The sequence below is a fragment of the Silene latifolia genome, chromosome X (genome assembly GCF_048544455.1).
Source record: "Silene latifolia isolate original U9 population chromosome X, ASM4854445v1, whole genome shotgun sequence".
NCBI classification, from domain to species: Eukaryota; Viridiplantae; Streptophyta; class Magnoliopsida; order Caryophyllales; family Caryophyllaceae; genus Silene; species Silene latifolia.
In genome coordinates, this window is record NC_133537.1 from 68,962,956 (window position 1) to 68,984,589 (window position 21,634).

A 21,634-nucleotide genomic window follows, 5' to 3' on the forward strand; every position below is an offset into this window, starting at 1 on the left:
ATAGCATATGATCACCCTATTTTGTCGTGTAAAAAAAAAAGTGGTTGATGTTCCCGCGAGTTTGCATCTACCAAAACCCCTCTTTCATTTTCACATTTTTAACATCTCAAATAAAATAAAATTGATTTGTCAAAAAAAATAAAATAAAATTGACCCCACAACTCCACTTGTTGGCATTTCCATTTTACCCCCTTCTCCCTCTCTCACCTCAAAAAACTACATTTCATTCATATGGGCTCCCTATCGGAAACCTACGCCTGCGTTCCGTCAACGGAACGGGGGCGTGGGATCCTCATCTCGGGCGACCCCAAATCGAATAACATCTTATACTGCAACGGGCGTTCCGTCATCATCCGGAGCCTGGACAATCCGCAGAAAGTGGAGGTGTACGGTGAGCACGCCTACCCGGTGTCGGTTGCTCGGTATTCGCCGAATGGGGAATGGATCGCATCCGCTGATGTGTCCGGGACTGTCCGGATCTGGGGGACCCACAATGGGTTTGTTCTTAAGAATGAGTTTAAGGTTCTTTCTGGTCGGATTGATGATCTTCAGTGGTCCCCTGATATGCTTCGCATTGTTGCTTCTGGTGATGGCAAGGGCAAATCTTTTGTCAGAGCTTTTATGTATGTATGTATGTATGTATGTATGTATGTATGTATGTATGTATGTATGTATGTGTGTTTTCTTTTGATTTTGATCTATAAGGGAGGGAATTATTAGTTATGCATTTGGATTTTTGTAAACATTTCCCGTTAACTCATCTTATATGAATCATTAATCTTCATTCTTTTAAGTTTGTACCATATTCATATGAATTAAGTGTAAACATTTCACCTCAGGCCTTGTAATTGCAATGCCTCAATCTCAGTAAAAAGCTGGTATAGTCATAACTAAACATAACTGTAGGTTTCCAACGGAATGGAACATGATACTCATTAACTTCGAGTTTGTTTGTGTGATCTAAGGATTCTAAGATGATGGTAAACCAATAATCTTGCCTGTATAATTTTTTTAGCCTGGCCTGTAGCTTTGAAGGGGGTATCAATAACTTATCAAGGTGGCCTAATCTTCATTTTACATGCTTGTCATTAAGAATTGAGGTCCAAACACATGATTGCGTTTATTTATATTTTCTGCCTTTTTGACACGATAACAAATTTGTAGGTGGGATTCTGGTTCTACTGTTGGAGACTTTGATGGTCACTCAAAACGGGTTTTGAGTTGTGCATTCAAACCAACAAGACCATACCGTATTGTTACTTGTGGCGAGGACTTTTTGATCAATTTTTATGAAGGCCCACCCTTCAAGTTTAAGCATTCCATAAGGTGATTAGCAGTTGTATTTCCCTATGCTATAATCACAACATTTTGGAATGTTTTATTTCGTGTTTTTTCTTTTATTAGATGGCAATCATGGAAATACTCTAACCCCTTTAGCGGTTAATCCACATGACCACCTACATTAGCCAGAAGGACAGTAAATCACTATTCTGATTAACAAATATTATTTGGAGTTAATCAGGGCCATTTATTCGAGTTATTGCATCACAACTGATGTGGAAAATGATATTTTCTCTATAGATTTTGTTTATTACTAATAGCCAGGGTAGGCTCAAATTTTCTTTTACAAGGGAATTCAGCCTGTCAGACATTGCACTACACGCTCATCCATAAGTCTTGTGGTTTGTTTCAGCTTTTTTATGTGCTGTCTAACTTTACCATGAGTTAGCTGGTCATACAGTGGCAGGCTTCTCGAGACTCAAGTCATGGTTGTGTGGATAGTTAGATGTCCTTTTTCTTAAGGAAAATATGTCATCACAGGAAAGGCAGCAACACATTAGTGAAAAAGGAGTTGTAATAAGTCAAAGAGCATTGCGACGCTGTTGAGCTGATGTACGCAGTGTCGTTAATTGCTATTCTGGTGATCTCAGTCCCAAACTTGTCAGAGTGACGATTCATGAAGTGTCTTTAAATGCACAACATGCGAATATGCGTACTGTTTTGTATTCAAGTAGTTTGCTTGAGATATTTCTTAGCAGAGTAGTCGAGTAATGGAACAGTTTATTTTTTCTTGCCTGCTTAAACCAGTCCACTTTTAATGCACTTCTTTTGTAAACTATATATATTCAGCTGAAGGGTTAAGGACTTGAAAGTTGAAATTGTTTTTTATTTTTTAATTTTTTAAGAGTTGTCATTAGTTATATGCTGGACTAGAGAGCAACAAAAGTGTTTGCACATCACTGTATAATTTTTATTTGCTCTCTAATCTCAAAATCGTGTAATGTATAGGGAGCACTCAAACTTTGTCAACTGTGTGAGGTTCTCACCAGATGGAAGCAAGTTCATCACCGTTAGTTCAGATAAAAAAGGTATAGTTTATGAAGGAAAAACAGGAGACAAAATGGGAGAGCTGTCCTCAGAGGATGGTCATCAAGGAAGTGTTTACGCTGTGAGCTGGAGCCCAGATAGTAAAAAGGTGGGCAGTACAGTTCTTCTTTGAGTCTTACCTGGTTGTGTGCTATATATTATTTTGGTGGCTTCTTACATGAGCTATACCAATTTACAATCTTGTTTACGTATGAATCTAATATACAATGTTGAGTCGGTTGAGCGGCATGTTAGTAACTTGTTTCTCCTCATCTTGTATACTCTAGTCACTTTTGTTCGCTACCGTTGGCTTTTGGACCAAAGTCGTTGGAGATGAACAATGTTTGAGAGAAGAATGGGCAATTGGGCAGACACTCATGTGGGAGTGTTTTAGTGTGTACGTCAGTTGTCATGTCTTACCCATGATGAAAATGAATAGAGGCGTTATTTAAGAAAGAAGTGAATTTAGCTGAGAGAAAATTACTGTCCTCTGAAAGTAGAAGAAAAAGAAAGAACTAAGGTAGTTTGATTGAATGCACAAGTACGACAGTACATAATGCCTATTTTGGCCAACTCAGTCACTGGCTGCTTTATGAACGACACATTAGGTTGAATGCAACCAAGTTCTGCCAAACCTGTAACACTAAATGCTGTAGCTCACTTTTGTTGGTAGGCAGTTGTATAATGCAAGCATAGAAAAAAGGAGTGCCTGTAAACAAGAAACCAGCCACATATCACTGTATGCCAGCGTGGTTAGCCTTCCTGTCTAGCAAAGTAGCAAACACACATAGAATAAAGCCTTCCTATCTAGCAAAGTAGCAAACACCCATAGACCAAACTCATCACATACGATACTTTGGGACCTAGAGTAAGGCGTGCAGCTTATTTTGTACTTCTACAGTACCATGAAATGTGTGATGTTGTACATGATATTTTGTATGTCAGACGGCATTCCTTGGTGTATGATGTTTGCAGATGCTATTGTGTTGATAGACTAAGGAAGGAGTTGAAAGAAATTAGAACTACAGAGGAATACTTCACCTTGTGCGTAATTGTGGTTGTAGGGAGATCATCTTGGATGTGCGTAATTTTGGAATAACATCCAAATTTTCTGTGCGTTTTTGTAGGGAGATCATCTTGGATGTTATTAGTAGTCATCTTTGAAATCTGGATTCACCTTGTGGTTTTGCACAACACATCAGAGCATGATATTGGCCTAAATTAGTTTTCATCAGATTTTTGATTCTAGAAAGTCTTAAATATTTAATTATAGCAGGTGTGTGGAGTCCTGTGGACCGCACAGATAACACTGCGAGCTTGGTGTGGGACATCATAGATTCCATATTAGCATTTAGATGACAATAGATGGCTGATAAGCTTCGATTAGTCTCCCTTAAGTCCGGCATAACATTAAAACAGGTCAAGTATCATTCCACTTCTGCATAGAAGGCAAATCTATTGCTTTTCCCTATGCAATCTGTTTTTGTCTTATTCTAACTACTCGACCAGTCTTTATATCCGTCGTGAATGAGAGTTTGTGTATAAGTTTGCCATAGGCCATCTATTTAATTTGTTTACACATGCGAGTCATCTTCCTTTCTCATTTCGCTTTAATAATTTGTCTTTTTTCGTACTTTAAGATTCTAGCTCATTGTGATTAGTTATAAAATTTGCAAAACCGTCGATTATGATTTTTAACAACGGGAAATAAACTGAATAAAATTATATTTTATATGTCATATGGTTATGAAATTAAATTGTATCCCTCACATAAGATATTCCAGTTTTTTTATCTAACGTAGTATTTTGAACAAAGTATGAAATCGAGACAGTACTAAATAAAGTCATAAAGATAAAGTTATCATTTTGGAAAAATAGTACTCCCTCCGTCCCGGTCATTTATTTACCATTTCCATTTTAGGGTGTCTCATTCATTTGCTTACCTACCTATATTGGGGTGTTTTTTATGAGTATTTTGATCATCCATGCCCATAATGATCCACTTGTCATTCAATAACACTAACCACAAGTGGTCCCCTCCCATTTCCTTAATAGTTGTGCCAAAACCAAAGGTAAACAAATGACCGGGACAGAGGGAGTACTTTGTAGTAGTTATTTCCTATTTGAACTGGCCCACGTTTAAAAAATGTTAAAGATCCGCCACCTGAAACTGAAATGACTGTAGTACTGTACCGCTAAATTCTATTGTATCATAAATTTCTCACGTGCAGTTTTTTTGGCATGTCAGTTTAGTGTTTACTTTACTTTCTTTTGCATGTTTGCCCATGTTTTTCTTTTTCATTAATTTCTCTTGTGTTAAGAATGTTGTAATGAGCATTCCATTTTAGGTCCTTACTGTATCTGCTGATAAATCTGCTAAAGTGTGGGAAATTTTACAAGAAGGCCATGGGACGATCATAAAAACACTAACCTGCTCTGAATCTGGTGGTATAGACGACATGTTGGTTGGATGTCTTTGGCAGAATGACAGCTTAGTTACTGTTTCACTTGGCGGTTCCATAAACATATTTTCTGCAAGTGACTTGGAGAAGGACCCTGTTACGCTCTCTGGACATATTAAGAATGTCTCTTCCTTGAGTGTGCTGAAGAATGATGAAAACACGGTGCTATCCTGCAGCTATGATGGTGTAATTGCTAAATGGATTCGCGGTGTTGGATATTCTGGCAAAATTAATATGAAGCATCATGCACCAATAAAATGTTTTGCTGCCGTGGAAGGCGAGATCATCTTATCTGGGTTTGATAATAAGGTATGAGTCACTGATATTCTTTCGGTACATATTTCACCGCAATATATTACACTTCTTTAGGACTTACTTCAGTGACTACCAAGGGTAAAAACAGATTCTCTTAAGGATAATCTATTTATCAGCATTCTATGCCATAATCCATGCCTTGATGCCGTTGACATATCTGAATCTAAGTTTCGATACTTCTTGCCATACTTCTAAGACCTTAATTGACAACAATAGGGAGGTTATTAGTAAAAATTAGCTACATAATCAGAAATTTGTTCCATTGCCTGTTTATCTGGCTTTAGCTTTATAAATCCTGTACATTCTTTTAGTTTGAACTGCGTTTCTCTGGGCTCCAGAAGTTGCAGGCAAGTGCATATTTCTAGCACTAATAAATGCACATTGCTAACTGAGTATATCAGTATTTTGAGAGTGAAATATTGTTATTATATCCTACCCTTGCAGTTATAATGAACTGGGAGAGTGCATCCGTGTTGTCTTTTACTCTTCTTATATGTAAGCTATAGTGCCGTATATCCACTCCTATGTTTCAGTGAATTTTTACTGTCATTACCTGGCAAATGGGTCAATTGGGTCCGGTCATTTTGGGTTTGCAAGGATTTGGGTCGGATTGAGCCGGGTCGGGTCATTTTCTGGTAAGTTGTTATTAGGGATTTTATCAGATTAGGAAGAATATTCCTAATATTCTCTAATAAAGTTATTTAGAATTAATGGTCAGTACGCGACAATAAACATTCTGGTCGGGTCGGATAGGATCGGGTCAATTTGGGTTACAGGGTCAAACTTGGGTTCTCCGTTCAGGTGCGGTTTTCTGGTCAGGTCAGTTTTGCAAGGTCTAGATATGACAATCTGTTTTAAATCTGATCAGAAAATCTCGATATGAGATTCCTTTTAGCATTCTTTTGTTTAGTAGCCAAATGTCTCTCCTAATCATTATCAGAAAGTAGTGGAATCTAATCATTATCAGAAAGTTATGTTAGGAGTCCTTGACAATTAAAATAAATTTCATTTATCAGGTTTGGAGAGCTCCTTTTCATGCTGGTGAATGTGCAGCCGCGGAACATGTGGATGTTGGATATCAACCAAAGGACTTGAGTGTTGCTCTTCACAACCCTCAAATTGTCTTAGTTGCTACTGACACTGGAGCTGTAATGCTTAGTGGTTTGAAAATTTTGTCAAGCATTAACCTTGGATTTGCTGTGACAGCATCTGCTATTTCTCCTGATGGGTCGGAAGCAATATTGGGTGGGCAAGATGGTAAATTGCGCATATTTTCTATTTCCGGCGATACTTTGTCAGAAGAGGCAGTTCTTGAGAAGCATCGTGGTGCAATAACTGTAATACGTTATTCTCCAGATGTCTCTATGTTTGCGTCAGGTGATGCCAACCGTGAGGCTGTTGTTTGGGATCGTTCCACCAGAGAGGTATGTTGATGCAAAGTGCAAAACTGATGGTTGTCTCTCATAATACTTTGTGCTCCTTTTATTGGGGAGTGGTTATGTGGTGGGGTGGGGTCATGGGGAAAGGGACAGGTTAAACCTAGGCATAATAATATGTTAGGCTTATATCTGCTGAAGGAACAATTAGATGCGCAATCCTAGTTTTATGCAGTGCTTTTGGAGTGGTGAGCCGTCTTCCATTGGAATTCCACAGTTGTGTGGTTCAGTGTTCGGTTATTCAATCCTTGAACTGAATTGTATGTACTAGAACGGAGTTTGTTTGCAAACTAGATTGCCGGAGTTCTTCAAATTCGAACCCAGAAGCATTCTACAAATTTGAACACGTTCTAAACTTAATCGAACACCCAACCATGAAACACTGTGGAACTCTCTGCTTATCTTTCTTGTCAGCTGTATGTGGTGGGTAGAATATTATGAGCTATTGAGCTGTATGTCAGAATTAACTTCAATAATTGCTTATTTTATCAGGTAAAACTTAACAACATGCTGTACCATACTGCCCGTATAAACTGCTTGGCATGGTCCCCTGACAGCACTTTGGTTGCAACTGGCTCCCTTGATACATGCGTCATAATCTATGAACTTGGAAAGCCTGCTTCCGCTAGGAGAACCATTAAGTCTGCTCACTTAGGTGGAGTATATGATGTGGATTTCTCTGATGAGTGCAGCATTCTTAGTTCCGGAGAGGATGGTTGTGTCCGTCTCTGGACAATAGTCCCAGAGTGTTAGTCTGCTCACCTTCAAAATGCAAAGCCTGCATTTTCTAGGATTGGCAAAGTAGCAGTGATTTGGCTCTGTTCTTTAAAATTCGTACATTGTGAAGATTTTTTTTACGACGCGTGTGGAAGATTGAGAGAATGGACACTGCTTCAATGTATGTAATGCCAGAATTTTCTTTGCCAGGTTTGTTTTGCTCACTTGAGATTTGATGCAATGTAACAATGCTGTACTGATATTTATACCTTCTAAGCACTGCATTTTAGGGTGTCATAAAAGATCTTTTGGTTTTTTTAAAAATAAAGATCTGTAATTGAGTATTTCCAGCTTCTTGGTTTGATTTCTTTTGCTTATGTCTGTTATGTTTTGTGTCTCTATGGGGCTGATAAAAAATGTATTTGAAATTTTTTGATAGCTGCAGTTTCTATACTTGCAAAACTGACTGTTTAACTTGAGATAATAAACCCTTTAATAAAACCCTTTCTGTGCCTCTAATAAAACCCTTGGGATGATAACTTATGCTGTGTGGAGAGCATGTGTCTTCTCACAGCAAACTTGTCATGCTTAAGATTCGGAAAAACCAATTTTCTTTCAACATCCTTGTGATCTTTATCTCAGCTATGCTTCATTTTTGTCGAAATATGCTACAAAAGCTATGTGTGAGGTTACTGAAGTATGTTCGAATGTTACTCAGACTCTCTTCAATTGTCGGACTCAGTGCTTGTCAGAGTGTCAACGTGACTTTTGTGTTAGAATTTTTGATTTTCAAGCTGTAAGCCTTAAGAAAAGTATTTTAAGTGCTGTGTCGTGTCCGGTCTTGTAAGTGAACTGTTGGGTCCGACGGACCCCGGGCATATGGCCAATTGAGTGAACAAAGATTGTGCATCTCAATTGCTATTTTTCCTTTTTACCCATGCCTATTCAAAGTGAGATAATACCTGGTTCTGCTGTCATGTCTGTACTGTACTGTCACTAGTGTATACCTCATTGCCATTTTTCTTTGTAAAAAAATGAAAATAATAAATCGACAATAAACACACAGCCATGAAAGAGTGGCTTTCCACCAGTTCAGTTCTTTGTCTTTGTTATGCGTTTTTTCAGAAAAGGGAAAGGATAAACAAAACAATGGTGTTCCCTCTACCTGTGCCTGCACTTTCCGTGCCTCTAATAAAACCCTTCAAGCGGAGGTTACGCTACTTCAGGGTTTTTTGTTCATTCATTCCTAAGGCTCCATGTTTTCAAAAGAAATGCTTATTTATGCCGACATCAGATACATATAACCGAGGAATTTAGTTATGTAATAGAGTCAATCCACTAAGGTATTGAGCGGCGGTGTAGGATCAGATCCCTAAATGAATGGAATAGTCGTCGGCTTGCAGCTGTCTTAAACTGGACTTCACATGATTTCCTTCTGGTTCTTTGAATGTAGATTTGAACATCTTCATAAAATTCACTGCTTTGTAGACTAACTCCTGACTTTTACGATTTGAAATTGAGTTTTTTGAATTCTTCCATCATAAATAGTATATCTTTCGCAAAATCTTTCATTAGGTATATGGCAGCCATTTGAAGTAGGTTATGAATTGTGAAGTAGTCCGTATGGTATATATAGTATGGAGATCGGAGTAATTATTTGGATTAAATGAACTGTGACGTTTATTCTGAATGCCTGAAACTTATTGACGTGTATTCTTGTGTTAGATGATGACTGTTTCAAAGAATTAGTCTTGATTGCTAGTTCTTGTGGCTGATCTTATGTCATTGAAAACATTGCACTTTATGTTGATCTATGTGATGAAGAGTTGGACATTTGACTCCCTTGGTATTTTTTATTTTTATGCAGATTTTCGTAGATGGCCTCCATACCTATAAATTAATGCCTGTTAGCTCAACATAAACGGGTATCTTTGATTTTATTTTGACATTCAATGATGGAGTTTTGCTCTTTTTTTTTTTTTTGGTTTCTTTTTTGTGGCGTGTGGACGAGTTCGTGAGAAAGTGTATGTAGACTTGATGTGTACTGAAGCATGATATATTGCCATTCTTCTGGAATTTATACATCCTGTGTGTTCATTGGAACTGTAAAACTGTTGCTGCTCTTTCAGTTTTTTTGTTGACAGTATTGCCAATAGAGTGAATGGGGTTTGATAATTTGTATTGGATTTTCGAGTTTTGTTTTCTGGAACTTAAATCTGCAATGTTTGTCTTTCCTGTCAACATTCACGTTGCGTTGCTGTTATTGCATTTTCAATTCCCATTTTATTAGCTTTTCTTAAATCCACCCAAAATAGAAAGTAGGACAATATAAATGAGATGGAGGAAGTATTTCATAGTGTTTTTTGTTTAGGGAAAATCCAAATTAGTTGGCAGGTCATGTCCTAGTTTTATATTTTTCTTTTTTTCTATTAAAAGAAAAACAGATGAAGTCACTGAATTGGACAATAGTCAAATCTCGATTTTTTTGACAATAGGCTCGATTCAATTAGGGTTTCCAATGTTACTTTAATTTTGTTATAATCAACTTAGGTTTTAGGTAGGACCTTTCCATTCTGCACAATAATAATTTGTTTCCAATTTCAAACAAGTTGCCCCCCTATCATAGCTATAAACACACTATAGAACAAATAAAATTTCAACATCTTGGACTGGACATCTCAAAAATAGCCTAGCCTACTTAGGCTCTACTTTGGCAGGAAGAGTATATCCGCCGCTGTAGTCAAAGGCGTCATTATCAGTGGTCTCCCGCTTTATCAAGGTATCATAGGGATGCTTGGGGACTCCTTTTCCGGCTCCAAAATCTGTTATTGAGGAAGATACTGATGTTGAGCTTGAACTAATGCCGTCGTCACTCTGCAAGATAATTTCTAACTCCTTAACCACCTCGTTCATTGTAGGACGGTCTGAAGCGTTTTCTTCCACACATTGCATTGCTAACTCAACAAACCTTTTGAAACCAACCAAATGTGGGATACTCTTAAGGACTGGATCAATCATGTCCTTTAGACCGCATAATTCATCGTTATTCTCGTCCATCTTGATTTTAACCTCTCGAACAATGTACTTCCCCTTCACAATAGGTTGTTTAGCTGTGAGTAGTTCAAGCATAAGTACACCAAAACTGTAAACGTCACTCTTCTCAGTCAACTGTTGTGTCATGTAGTACTCTGGATCAAGATAACCCTGCAATTATATCCGATTTATAGTGTCAGCATACTAAAATAAGACGCAACATATTTTATATGAAGGGCCCAAACAAACATAAACATACCATGGTTCCTTTGACTTGGGTAGAGACATGACCTTTGGCACCATCAGAAACCAACTTACACAAGCCGAAATCCGAGACCTTTGCTGTCATGTTTTCATCCAGCAGTATATTGGTGGACTTAACATCTCTGTGGATTATGGGAGGATTTGCATGATCATGAAGATACGCTAATCCCCTTGCGGCACCCAAGGCAGCACGCAGTCTTCTTTTCCAATCAAGAAGAATGCCAGATTTTCCTGCTCCACGGAATACATACATACATACAAAAACAACATTATGGCTTGTAGTCTTTGGATTTTAATGAAAGTAACGACTTGAGGATACAAGGACAAACAATTTTGCACAAAAAATCATAGATATAACACAGGACTCACCAGACAAGCTATCTCTAAGGGATCCATTAGGCATAAATTCATAAACCAACATTTGTTCGCCTTGCTCAAAACAGAAACCCAACAAACCAACCAAGTTTTTGTGGTGAACTCGTGAAAGCATCTCAATCTCGGTCTTGAATTCCATCCCACCCTGCATAGACCCTTGTTGAGCTCGTTTTACTGCCACTTGCTGCCCATTAGCTACCACTCCTTTATATACCTGATAATCATTTGTATGATTGATTGATTAATCAACCTCCCAAACACCATTATTCTTTGACACAAAACAAATAGTATACTTAATGGATAATATCATTCCAACCTTGCCATACCCTCCCGAGCCTATCTCATTACGCTCTGAGAAATTATTGCTGCACTTCTTTAGTTCGTCATACGCAAACCATCTTGCTCCCTTCAACTGAGGAGTAACTCCACTATCTTTTCCACTTGAACCCCAAGAAACTGAAACAAAGCCAACAAACATTAAAGATGGTAAACTCGAATTTCGAAATCATGATGACTAATTCCCGAAATAATATACATACTTACCAAATGGTCTACTCAAACCAATGGCCCTCTCAGCACGCCTTTTTTGATATACAGCATATATACCGACCCCCACGACTACAAATATGAGAAACGCACAACCAGCAGCTACACCCGCAATTAAGCCCACAGAAGGTCTTCCGCTTCCAGCTAGCAAACATATTAACTGATAAAATAAGAGGCGGTAGATGACATAATACTATAAAATTATCACAAATATACAGAAAGTGCAGCGTTTTAAAAATAATAATGCTAAAAATAGTTGTCAAACAAACATAGTTGATGTCAGTTGCCCATCAATGTCAAATGGGGACAACAACAACGGAGGAAAACTGAAGATGTCAACACATTACCTGGGAAAACATAAGGTGATGCAATAAAATAGTAGGGTCCAAACTCTTTGGGTGGCTTAAAAGTCTGATTACTTAGATCAAAACCGATTTTTTGTACTACAGATCTATTAAAGTACTTATCCACTGTAGGGAAAAGATCTACGTGCACTTGAAGATAGTCGTCAGTGTTGAAAAAAGGGTTCTGAAGAGAAACAGAGCCAGGCGTCAAGCCAAGTTTCACCCATAAGCTCATTTCCAAACTATGGAAGGCGTTAGCATTGGTCAATTCTCTGAAAGAAGGTCCCCGAAAATACATGGTTCCTTCGTAAGGATAGGAACACTCGCAACTCTGAGGACTGAGCTTCTGATCTTGCGGACATACTTTGCTGCCACAATTAGCAACACTTGTAGAGTAAGGTTTTCTTGTTCGCTGCTGCAACTGGCAGTAATCTGTACTAGAGAGTGGAGTAGAGCAAACCGGGTTTCCTATCAATCTGCAATATCATCCACCCATTTATCAAACTTCCATTAAATTCTAACAGAAAAAGTATTCATCTGTTCATAAATTAATTTTCTAATATCCTTTTAGATTGTCCACGAATAAACTCCCTCTGCAACAAAATCTCTTTTTTTGTTTTTGTATGTTATTTATGGTCGTTTTGGTTTGTGATGCCACAATTTTTCATCAGCTTGCATTTCAATCACATGCTATTATGTTCTTAACTTTTGCTCAAAACATCTTAGAAAGTTTATTCATGGACAAGAGTAAGTATTGAGTTTGATAGAGTAAAACAAGACTCTCACGTTAATGTATTCGTGTACTTGGAGCCAAGTGTCACAGCGGAAATTTGGTTGTTCTCAAAATCTACAAGTTCCAACTGTTGGCTAATGCTATCCCCCAAATCCAACGTTCCATTGAATGAGTTATTTCTCAATTTCCTGTTACAGTGAACATATTTTAAAATATGTGTGTGCCGAGAAATAGTCACTACACCAGAACTTACAGTTTGCTAGGCTTACACTTGTTGAATCTGTGGGGCACTGAATAACTTTTGAGGCACAGCCCCTTGAAGCGAACCAAACTCCGCCATCCTATAATTTATGAAGCATTGACAAAATTAACAAGTTACTTCGTACTTCTTTAGTTCTCAAGTTCAACCAGTTCATCAGACAATGTATTGGAAAGATATGTCAAAGGGTCAAATAAGGTAAGAGATGAAGATATGCATAAAGATTCATTACTAGAAACAAATACATGGAACTGAAAATTATGAGTAATCACTCCAATCACTGCATTGCTGCAGAAGTGTTTGAATGCTGGACAGTGTCACACCTAATGTACTACTATATAACAGACGCATAAAAGGACAACCAGAATTGAGAGGACATAAAACTTGCATTCAGAATGCACTAAAAAACTTGCAGGATGGATCACTAAATTGGAGATGGTTCTTTTCATCCTGAAGTAGCTGTCATTTAATGTTATTCTTGATGCAATTTTCATCAGAGTTTGTTTTGTTAACACAAAGGAAGGATACTTAATATGGCCCACTCACCCCAGCATTTGCAGAAGCCCTTAAAGCATTAGGATAATGTTAAAACTCAGTAACTGCCAAGACATACGTGAAGGTGCAATGGAGATGATAATGTGCCTCACAATCATATACCATGTTAACCAATCACTAATAAAGACTTACAGGGTAGTAAGGGACGACAAGGAAGAGAACCACTTTGGAGCTTCTGACTCATCGAACATGTTGCTGCTCAAGTCCCTGATGATGAGATCCACAAACGGAAGTTTAAAAATTTGTCAAGTAACTACTTATAAATGCATATGTATGAAATCTTTGCAAATTGCTATGATCTTCCCAGATCCCTCTTACACGTAGCTGAGTGAATCCATCCCTGCTAAATTTGGAAATGGACCTGTAAATCTGTTGTGCCCCAAATTCCTGAATTATTCATGAAGGAAAATGGTGTTAGAGTTTAATAGCCATGTGCAGAAATGTAAGGTGTGTTGGGATAGAGATTTAGGAGGCAAGGGAAGGGGAGGTGATGCAGAGGAAGGAAACGGAAAAAGACATCATTGTTCAACATAAGAATCTACCTACAGTTCAACAATACTGGTAAGATTATTGAGATTGGATGGCACTTCCCCCGACAAAGAGTTGCGATCAAGCCGTCTGTAGAGACAAAAAAAAAAAAAAAAAAAAAAAAAAAAGCAAAATCCAAATTTAAGGTGCCATTCCTAACAACTTGTTCATCAAATTATGAACAAGAACCTGAAGATGAATTCATCTCGGGAGAAAAACATATACTCACAGAACTTCGAGAGACTGAACAAGTCCCAGAGTGGATGGAATGGTTCCAGTCAATTGATTGCTATCAAATAATCTGTAGAATGGATATTATTCATTGAGATCATTTTTTGAAACCTGAACGTTACATTTACCGGCGGCACACACATATATAGAAACCTTACACGTGGATAAGTATCATATCAGAACTGAAAAGCTGAGGTGGGATTTTCCCTGAAAGCTTGTTTTTGTTGAAGTGGCTGCAAAATAAGATATGATAATTTATAGACTTTTAGACTTAACAGCATGAGTGAGAAAAGACTTGTTCTCTTGTTTATCTATTCGGAAAAATAAAGGATGTGCAAACACTCACAAATGTTTTGCCTTCAACAAGCGATCCAACCCTGGACTGCTAGGAGTTGAGACAGGTATAGATCCCGATAACTGGTTGTCTGCAAGGTCCAGCCAGTATAGTCTGGAAAGATTACCCAAAGAGTTTGGTATTTCACCAGTAAAGTTGTTGGAATTCAAGGCCCTGTGAACAGAGAAAATCTCAGTTTGAGATCACTGAAGCCAGATCTAGATCACTGTGTTATAAAAACAGCTAATTCGGCCTTAATACTGGTGGGAAACCCACCAAATCGTTGGTTTCCGTTGTGAATATTTATCCAAGTCGATATTCAAAATTATGACATTAGTAATTAGCATTTAACATTTTTTATTTTTCATACAAGAATGATAGTTCCGGAAGGTTGCCTAATTCAGCTGGAATTGCCCCACTGAAACCACAGCCTGCCAAGATCCTGCAAACAGCATGAAACTATTAGAATGCTTTAACATTGTTGTCATATTGCTATTCTAACGTTTCCTCAACTTTAAGAGCAGATATACGTAGTAGTATATTAAATCTTACAAAATCACTAGTTTTGGCAGATCTCCCAAACTCGGAGATAGAGAACCAGTTAGACCGCGATTGAAAGAAAGATCGCTGCAGCAGACAGTTGACAATAGACATTAACAAAATATATTATAATATTATACAGATCAAGCATAAGAAACATTAAGCCCCCCAGGGATAACAAACATGCATATCATGATATCCACAAATGACACCATAAATCATTACAGTTTCTTGAGCTACAAAGATTTAGCATGCTGACTCAAGTCTGTCTACAAAAGGTCATTGAGTTATGTTCTTCTCTGTAAGTATTTGGCTAATGAAAGCATTTGAAGCAAACCGCACAACCGAACAAGTATCGATGAAGTATGCGAGTTAAGAGAATATTCATGAGACACGACCTGTCTCAGTGGATTGACTGCTCGTTAAGTTGACTAAGAGTAAAATAAAAAAATAACCATTAAAATAGGTCCCAAATCCTAACGAACTTCATTTGCACAACACATTTACAGACATGTCTATTCATTTCTGTCATCTTTTACTACTTTATTAGTTTGCTACAAAAACAGCATGAAAGATGACGATTAAAAAGAAAAGAAAAAACGCAACACAAAAGATAAGTGTCTGTAGTTTCCTCCACAAGAACTGTAGGATATCCAGGTTTCAATCATAATTTTGAATCGCAAAGCCTTGTTAAGTATGTGAAAGTTGAAACACACTATAAATTAAGCCTCACTCAGCTCCAGTTACAATTTCAAAATAGCTTTTTGTTTTTCGAAAAGTTCAGCTCAATCATACGGTATATTCATATATTGTTAGTAGTCACCAAATCATATCACGTTTTCTTAGGTTGTACTCTGATTGTCCTACCACCCAAATATGGAACAGAACCTGCAAGCCACACCCATTTAATATAAAAATCTTAAAGATACTCACAGTGATCTCAGTTCTGTTAGGCCGCCGATATCACCGCTCAGTTTCCCTTCAAGTCCCATTGTAGATAGCCCCCTGATAGCATGAATTAGCTGAATTAAAACCCGTATATAAGTTCTGTCTTTATACAAACAAAATGTGCCTGCTGTGAAACAAAATTTGCTCACAATGCAGTCACTCTTGAATTGTTGCATGTTACGCCTTCCCATGAAGCTCCACAGGGATCATCTGACTTCCTCCAGCTAGGCGGTGTGTTCCGCCACTGAGCTTTTAGTGATTGAAGCACTGCAGCTGCACCATCCATACGAATTATGTGAAATTAATGACTGATACATTGAATGCTAAATCTGTCATAGACAAGGATTCATGTCCATATCCGCTAGAGGAGACGTGGAAGAGAACAACTTCAACAATGTCATTTACGCTGCTGTTTAGTAGTATGAAACTGAACTGCTCCGCCCTTTTTAGATACTATATCTATCTCAAATGTATCTTCCCAATTTGACTATAATGGTCACTGAGATCAACTTTGACCATTAATCACCCAAAATTATTTAGACATCCAAGGTAAAATTTATCAGGTTTTGATCAACCAAACAATTATTTTTATTTCCGTACTTTTAAAAAGTCCAAAAGTTGTATATATGAGAAAATACTGGTCAAAGTCGAGATCAATTGACTAATAAACCCAAATGGAGATAAAGTAAATGACAGGGATGTGTGTTGGTGTTTTACCAAACTTTCCCAAAATTGTTAATTCGTTTAGCAAACTCCATTCCATTAGAAACAGTAATGTAGTTATTATGCTAATGAAAAAAATGCAAGAAGGCTTTGATAGCATACCATCTCGTGGATCAGTGAGCGACGAAATCAGCTCCAATCCTGCAAAGCACACCAGGCACAGCAACAACTCTCGAAGCGTTGCCGCCATTACTTGTCCGTCAAAAAAAGAAACAGAAACAGAAAATAGAAAAGAAAGTGAAGCAACAGCCTATGGCTATGAATTAGGCAGCCAAGATGAACTGGTGCATTAAAAGCACAACGGCCCATGTCTACTTAAATTAGTCAGCTGTTGTGGAGTATGATGGTACCTATCAAACAAGAGTAATCATGGGTGGCCTACATCTTCATTTTTCCTCTAATTTTACTTCTCTTGAAAGCTACTTAAAAATTTCATATATAATGATCATTATGGCTTTTACTTACCTTAAAAGTTACACAAACCATCTTTTTCTGTAGTAATAATTATGATTATGGTTATATGGTGCTAAGATTACCTAACAAATCATTGTTCAGTAGATACTTAACGATTCATATTCGACTATCATTAGTACGATCCCATCAAAGCATTCTTGCAATATCAGAAGTTCAATTCAAATTCTCAACTGTTTCATGATTAAATGTTTGTTCATTCACATAAAATTGGTCAGAATCGTCCCTGACCGATGCAGAGCATTTCCCATATTTATCTTCCGGTTTTTTCACATGCACAGTACTGATAGTTCATTTTCACAGAGGCATATCAACAAACACCTTCTGGGCTCACCATCTTACCTAAAATATTTTCCGGCATCCCATCTCTTCGTCGCGCCTAAGTATGAGAAAACCCCAGGCCAATTTATTATATTGGCAAATAACATCCTGAAGTTTAAGAAAGACAGATGTACCCATTTTCTATGATAACATTTCAGTAACTTCCTGTAACATATAACCCTAACAATAGCTGTAAAGATAAGAACATACTGACTGCCTGACAAAGTACTTAGCTTGCCACGGCTTAGATATCGGGTTTTCTTACCAACCCCAAGTAGTATATCACCTACTCAGGCTGAATATTTCCCCTTTTCATCCTTTAGCAGAAACACACAAGTTGGAACAACAGCTAAAGTTTACAATGTAAACAAAAGAAACATCAAATCAAATGCTGAAAGAAAGAGATTAACAAACAAACGATTAGATAATACTCTATTACTTCTCGTTCATCGATCATCAGCATTCAGCAGTGTACAAGATGGTCTGAATGAAGAACTACAATTAGGATACTAATGGTCAGAAATCTACCGATAAATACTTCCGAAATTAGAATACTAATGGACTGAAATCTACCAATAAATACTTCCGAAATAACCAACTTAATACTACTGATGATGTTCACATTACTAAGATATTCAACTGCATACTTAAGGAACGCATAACCTACTACTGCATTACAAGTTTTCACTTCAGCTCTTTTTCTGCAGGCAACTAATCAGGTGCAAGGGCGGATCTCATCAGAATTATCATCATCGGTTGCATCAGCACTCTCCCACGATGATGATGTTCCCTCGGCGATCGCTGGCAAGGTTCTGGGGAATGGCACATCATCATTCTCCGATGATGTTCCCTCGGCGATCGCTGGCAAGGCTCTGAGAAAGGACACAGCAGTGCCCTGATGACGACTGATGGCTTCTAATTCGAGGTGTACCTCCCTCATTGTCGGCCTTCGAGTCCTATCCGGGTCTAAGCACTGTGGCAGCAATTGTCTCTACCGACGCCTCATTCACAACCTCGGGCGCCAACATGTCTTGGAAAGCAGAGTTTTCCGTTGCTTCTTGAAAAGATAATACTAAGTTCTCCCTACCTCCGGATTCGGTTTGATAAACCGCTTTCTTTCCCGTCAAAAGCTCAATGATGACTACCCCGAAACTGAACACATCACTCTTCTCATTGTACTGTCCGGTTCGGTGATACTCAAGGTCTAAATACCCAAAGGTACCCTTCACTTGGGTGGTTAGGTGAGATTTGTCGATAGATATGGACCTTGAAGTCCCAAAATCCGACAATTTGGCTCTATATTTTTCATCCAATAAGATGTTATCAGTCTTGATGTCTTTGTGAAATATTGGGGATGAGGAGGTAGAACGGAGATGATAGATTGCACTTGCCACGTCCAAGGCAATTTGCAATCGCATATGCCAGGTAATTGGGTAGTCATTTTGTGGGTGGTGGAGGTATTTTGATAGGGCACCATTGACGATGAATTCATAAACGAGAAGAGGAACATCCGTCTCTAGACAACATCCCAAGAGACGGACTATGTTCCTATGATTAATACCGGAAAGAATAGCAATCTCGTTTATGAATTCTTCTAATTGGGTTTGGTCACCTAGTTTATGCATTTTTATTGCAACCAAGCTCCCATCAGTCATCATGCCTTTAAAGACGGTGCCTTGACCGCCCCGACCAAGAATTCTGTTTTCGTTGAAATGGTCGGTCGCTTTATCTAATTCATCCGCCGTGAAGAGGAGGTTGTTCTCTGTCATGCCATGTTCAGAAGAGTTACGCTTCTTTAATAATAAGCCTCCATTTCTTTTGAAGTTACTGGCTTTCTGCTGATTTAATTTCCATCTAATAGCAGTAAGATAACCCCAATAGCCCACAATGAAAAGGAGTATGGAGCCCAAGCCAATACTAGTTCTTGTGAATAGTGTGTGAACTTTATTAGAGATCAATTTAACAAAATAAAACCCAATAACTCCTCTAATAATATCTCAATTTAACAAAACAAAAGCCAAGAAATCAACCAAAAAAACAATGCTCTTCCTATTCTACCTTAGTAAAGTTACTGTTACAGTGATATCATATCCAAGTGCTTTGCGTTTTGGGCTTCTACTCAATAAATTACTTGTCTATGATTCGGACATTAGAAGGAGGGCTTGAAAGAGAATTTTGTTACTCGAGAAGAAACAGTAGAGTTAAGCTGAGTTTGTCATTCATATTTTGTTGTGTAGTGCATCATAGACAGTAAATTAGTGCAAATGAGTGTTTAACTTTTCAGGTCCTGACATTGAGATTTGAGAATGATGCAAATGCAAACCTGGATACTGGTAGACAGTCCAATGCATCAAACCCTAATGGTGCTTTTCTGGCCACAAACTATTTACTTCCGATGATTATTAGTTACTTAACCTCTACCTCCATCTCAAATTTGTCTCCTAAACAACTATTTTTTTGCTGAAGTTGTATTAGGATAGAATAATAACAGTACCCACTAAGGTTGGAAGGAGGAATTCATTACACTGTTCTTTCTAGCAAGCAAATCTGCACATATTTATTCAAATTTAGCTCATACAAATAGGTTTATTGTATAAGAAATTTATGTGGCTTCTTGATCTTTTGGTGGATAACACAAGTTCTTGCTTGATGAAGCAGCAAAGTTCAGTTCTTGGTTGGATATGGCCTTAACTCAGTCATGATGCGAGGTAAGTAAATCTTCTCTGCACTTCCTCTTTTCTTCATTATTATATATAGCTTCAATGGCGGACTATATAGTAATCGTAATAACATAATGCAGCTTAAGTAAGACAGTTAAATGACACTGCTAACATTATATCCTCCACGCAACTTATTGAAATGGTGAACTGCTGGAGTTCTAGCAGCGGGATTAATAAGCTTGAGGTAAGGTGACTCAAAGCTGGGATAGAAGCTGATTAAGAGATCGGGTGGTGGTCTAAGGCGCCACCGCAGCACTCATGGTTGGCACAGCTACCTACATGGAGATAGTTTCCCCAGGTTCCCTGGCTTTTGAGATTCACAAGGCACTACGTCTCATATTTCGTTTAGTTTAGGTTCAGAAAATAGCTAGCTGAATCAGTGTACCCCTCAACCTTGTTTACATTTACTCTTTAACTTTCAAAGTCAACTTTGACCGCTATTTTCCGCGAGTATAATAGGCAAAAAAATTTAGCACATAATATGAAGATATTTGTCTCATTATAAAACGTGCAAATTTGACTTGTAGCCTTTGTTTGACGGAAAATAAGTTTGTAAATTCACAATACAATAACATATTATTCTCCAAAAAGTAGTTAAGTTAATTTCAATTGATTTGTTGTTACTTTCATTTTTTGCATATACATTTATTTTTATTCCGCAATTCTGGATTGTACCAAAATACTCAATTATCAGTCAGAGTAATACTTATCAATCTTATCATGTAAATAGAACACCTATCTCAATAATGTAATTTGGCTTCACTAAATGACTAAGCTTAGAAAATAAATAAAATACCATAAGTATTAATATCTGTATGTAATTAGGTTATACTCCGTCACGTTTATCATTTGGGCTTTTGAAAACTCTTTTATTGAAGATAAATTTTAAATAGGTTTGATATTGCGTTTTGATTTGCGGATATTGTCTCCTTTCACAGATAGTCATACAAAATTCAATAGTCTATTGCCCAAACAAAACATTTGGACTGATTGTAGCTCTAAGATTGCATTGTGCGTGTACCATTTATATATCTTGACTACTCACATAACTCAAGTATTCATCAGCATGTACCATTTATATATCTTGACCTTCTCATTAAATTCATGAAAAAAGCCAAGATATGTATAACTCTCAAAGATAAAGTAAAAAAACTACCAACACTGCATATTTGCAGAACAAAAAACATGGCATGAACACCTAAAGTCTTACACCCATAATTGAAGCCATACTTTTGCAAAGAAAGCATATTAAACTCTGAAATTACGTACCTAGAATGATAACAATTTTTAAGTTCGTTGCAATGCATCCTGAGCCATCTCTTCTTCCGTCGCCGCGATACCCGCTTCGGCAACTACAATGATATCCTCCAGGAGAGTTGGCACAACGATGGACGCAGGGATTATTGGCCGCA

The 21,634-nt window shown here is 37.7% G+C and overlaps 3 protein-coding genes across 4 annotated transcripts; 1 reads left to right on the top strand and 2 right to left on the bottom strand.

The window, feature by feature from the left end:
• The first annotated feature begins 156 nt into the window (after positions 1–156).
• LOC141623385 (actin-interacting protein 1-1) lies at positions 157–9,536 on the top strand. Of its 2 annotated transcripts, XR_012533344.1 has the most exons (7): positions 163–623; positions 1,165–1,326; positions 2,290–2,476; positions 4,716–5,138; positions 6,161–6,568; positions 7,073–7,507; positions 9,165–9,536. XR_012533344.1 is itself a non-coding variant. In XM_074439496.1 (6 exons), exons 1-6 carry the CDS (start codon positions 232–234, stop codon positions 7,331–7,333), a joined length of 1,833 nt encoding a protein of 610 aa, XP_074295597.1. In that variant the 5' UTR covers positions 157–231; the 3' UTR covers positions 7,334–7,641. The 2 variants fall into 2 exon arrangements, 1 of the variants encoding a protein (XP_074295597.1); XM_074439496.1 differs by lacking the exon at positions 9,165–9,536 and having other exon boundaries at positions 157–623; positions 7,073–7,641.
• A 312-nt stretch (positions 9,537–9,848) lies between these two features.
• Positions 9,849–18,073, bottom strand: LOC141623386 (leucine-rich repeat receptor protein kinase HPCA1). Its single transcript, XM_074439497.1, has 19 exons — positions 16,813–18,073; positions 16,137–16,260; positions 15,973–16,044; positions 15,052–15,126; positions 14,870–14,941; positions 14,512–14,673; positions 14,324–14,398; positions 14,164–14,235; positions 13,953–14,024; positions 13,725–13,793; positions 13,539–13,613; positions 12,862–12,933; positions 12,646–12,780; positions 11,863–12,335; positions 11,513–11,659; positions 11,286–11,425; positions 10,964–11,183; positions 10,590–10,825; positions 9,849–10,501 (listed from the first exon to the last, which is right to left on the bottom strand). The coding sequence occupies exons 1-19, from the start codon at positions 16,898–16,900 to the stop codon at positions 9,992–9,994; spliced, it is 2,889 nt and encodes a 962-aa protein (XP_074295598.1). The 5' UTR covers positions 16,901–18,073; the 3' UTR covers positions 9,849–9,991.
• A 293-nt stretch (positions 18,074–18,366) lies between these two features.
• Positions 18,367–19,591, bottom strand: LOC141617564 (wall-associated receptor kinase-like 1). The gene is made up of 2 exons (XM_074434750.1): positions 19,581–19,591; positions 18,367–19,488 (listed from the first exon to the last, which is right to left on the bottom strand). Exons 1-2 carry the CDS (start codon positions 19,589–19,591, stop codon positions 18,459–18,461), a joined length of 1,041 nt encoding a protein of 346 aa, XP_074290851.1. The 3' UTR covers positions 18,367–18,458.
• Between the last annotated feature and the right edge of the window lie 2,043 nt (positions 19,592–21,634).

Coding starts and splice junctions, on each gene's coding strand:
- LOC141623385 (XM_074439496.1), top strand. CDS start 232: ATGGGCTCCCTATCGGAAACCTACGCCTGCGTTCCGTCAACGGAACGG. Junction 624..1,164: donor TCTTTTGTCAGAGCTTTTAT/GTATGTATGTAT, acceptor ACAAATTTGTAG/GTGGGATTCTGGTTCTACTG. Junction 5,139..6,160: donor TATCTGGGTTTGATAATAAG/GTATGAGTCACT, acceptor TTCATTTATCAG/GTTTGGAGAGCTCCTTTTCA.
- LOC141623386 (XM_074439497.1), bottom strand. CDS start 16,900: ATGGCGGCAACGCTTCGAGAGTTGTTGCTGTGCCTGGTGTGCTTTGCA. Junction 15,127..15,972: donor CTAACAGAACTGAGATCACT/GTGAGTATCTTT, acceptor TGTCTGCTGCAG/CGATCTTTCTTTCAATCGCG. Junction 14,236..14,323: donor GATATGATACTTATCCACGT/GTAAGGTTTCTA, acceptor TCCATTCTACAG/ATTATTTGATAGCAATCAAT.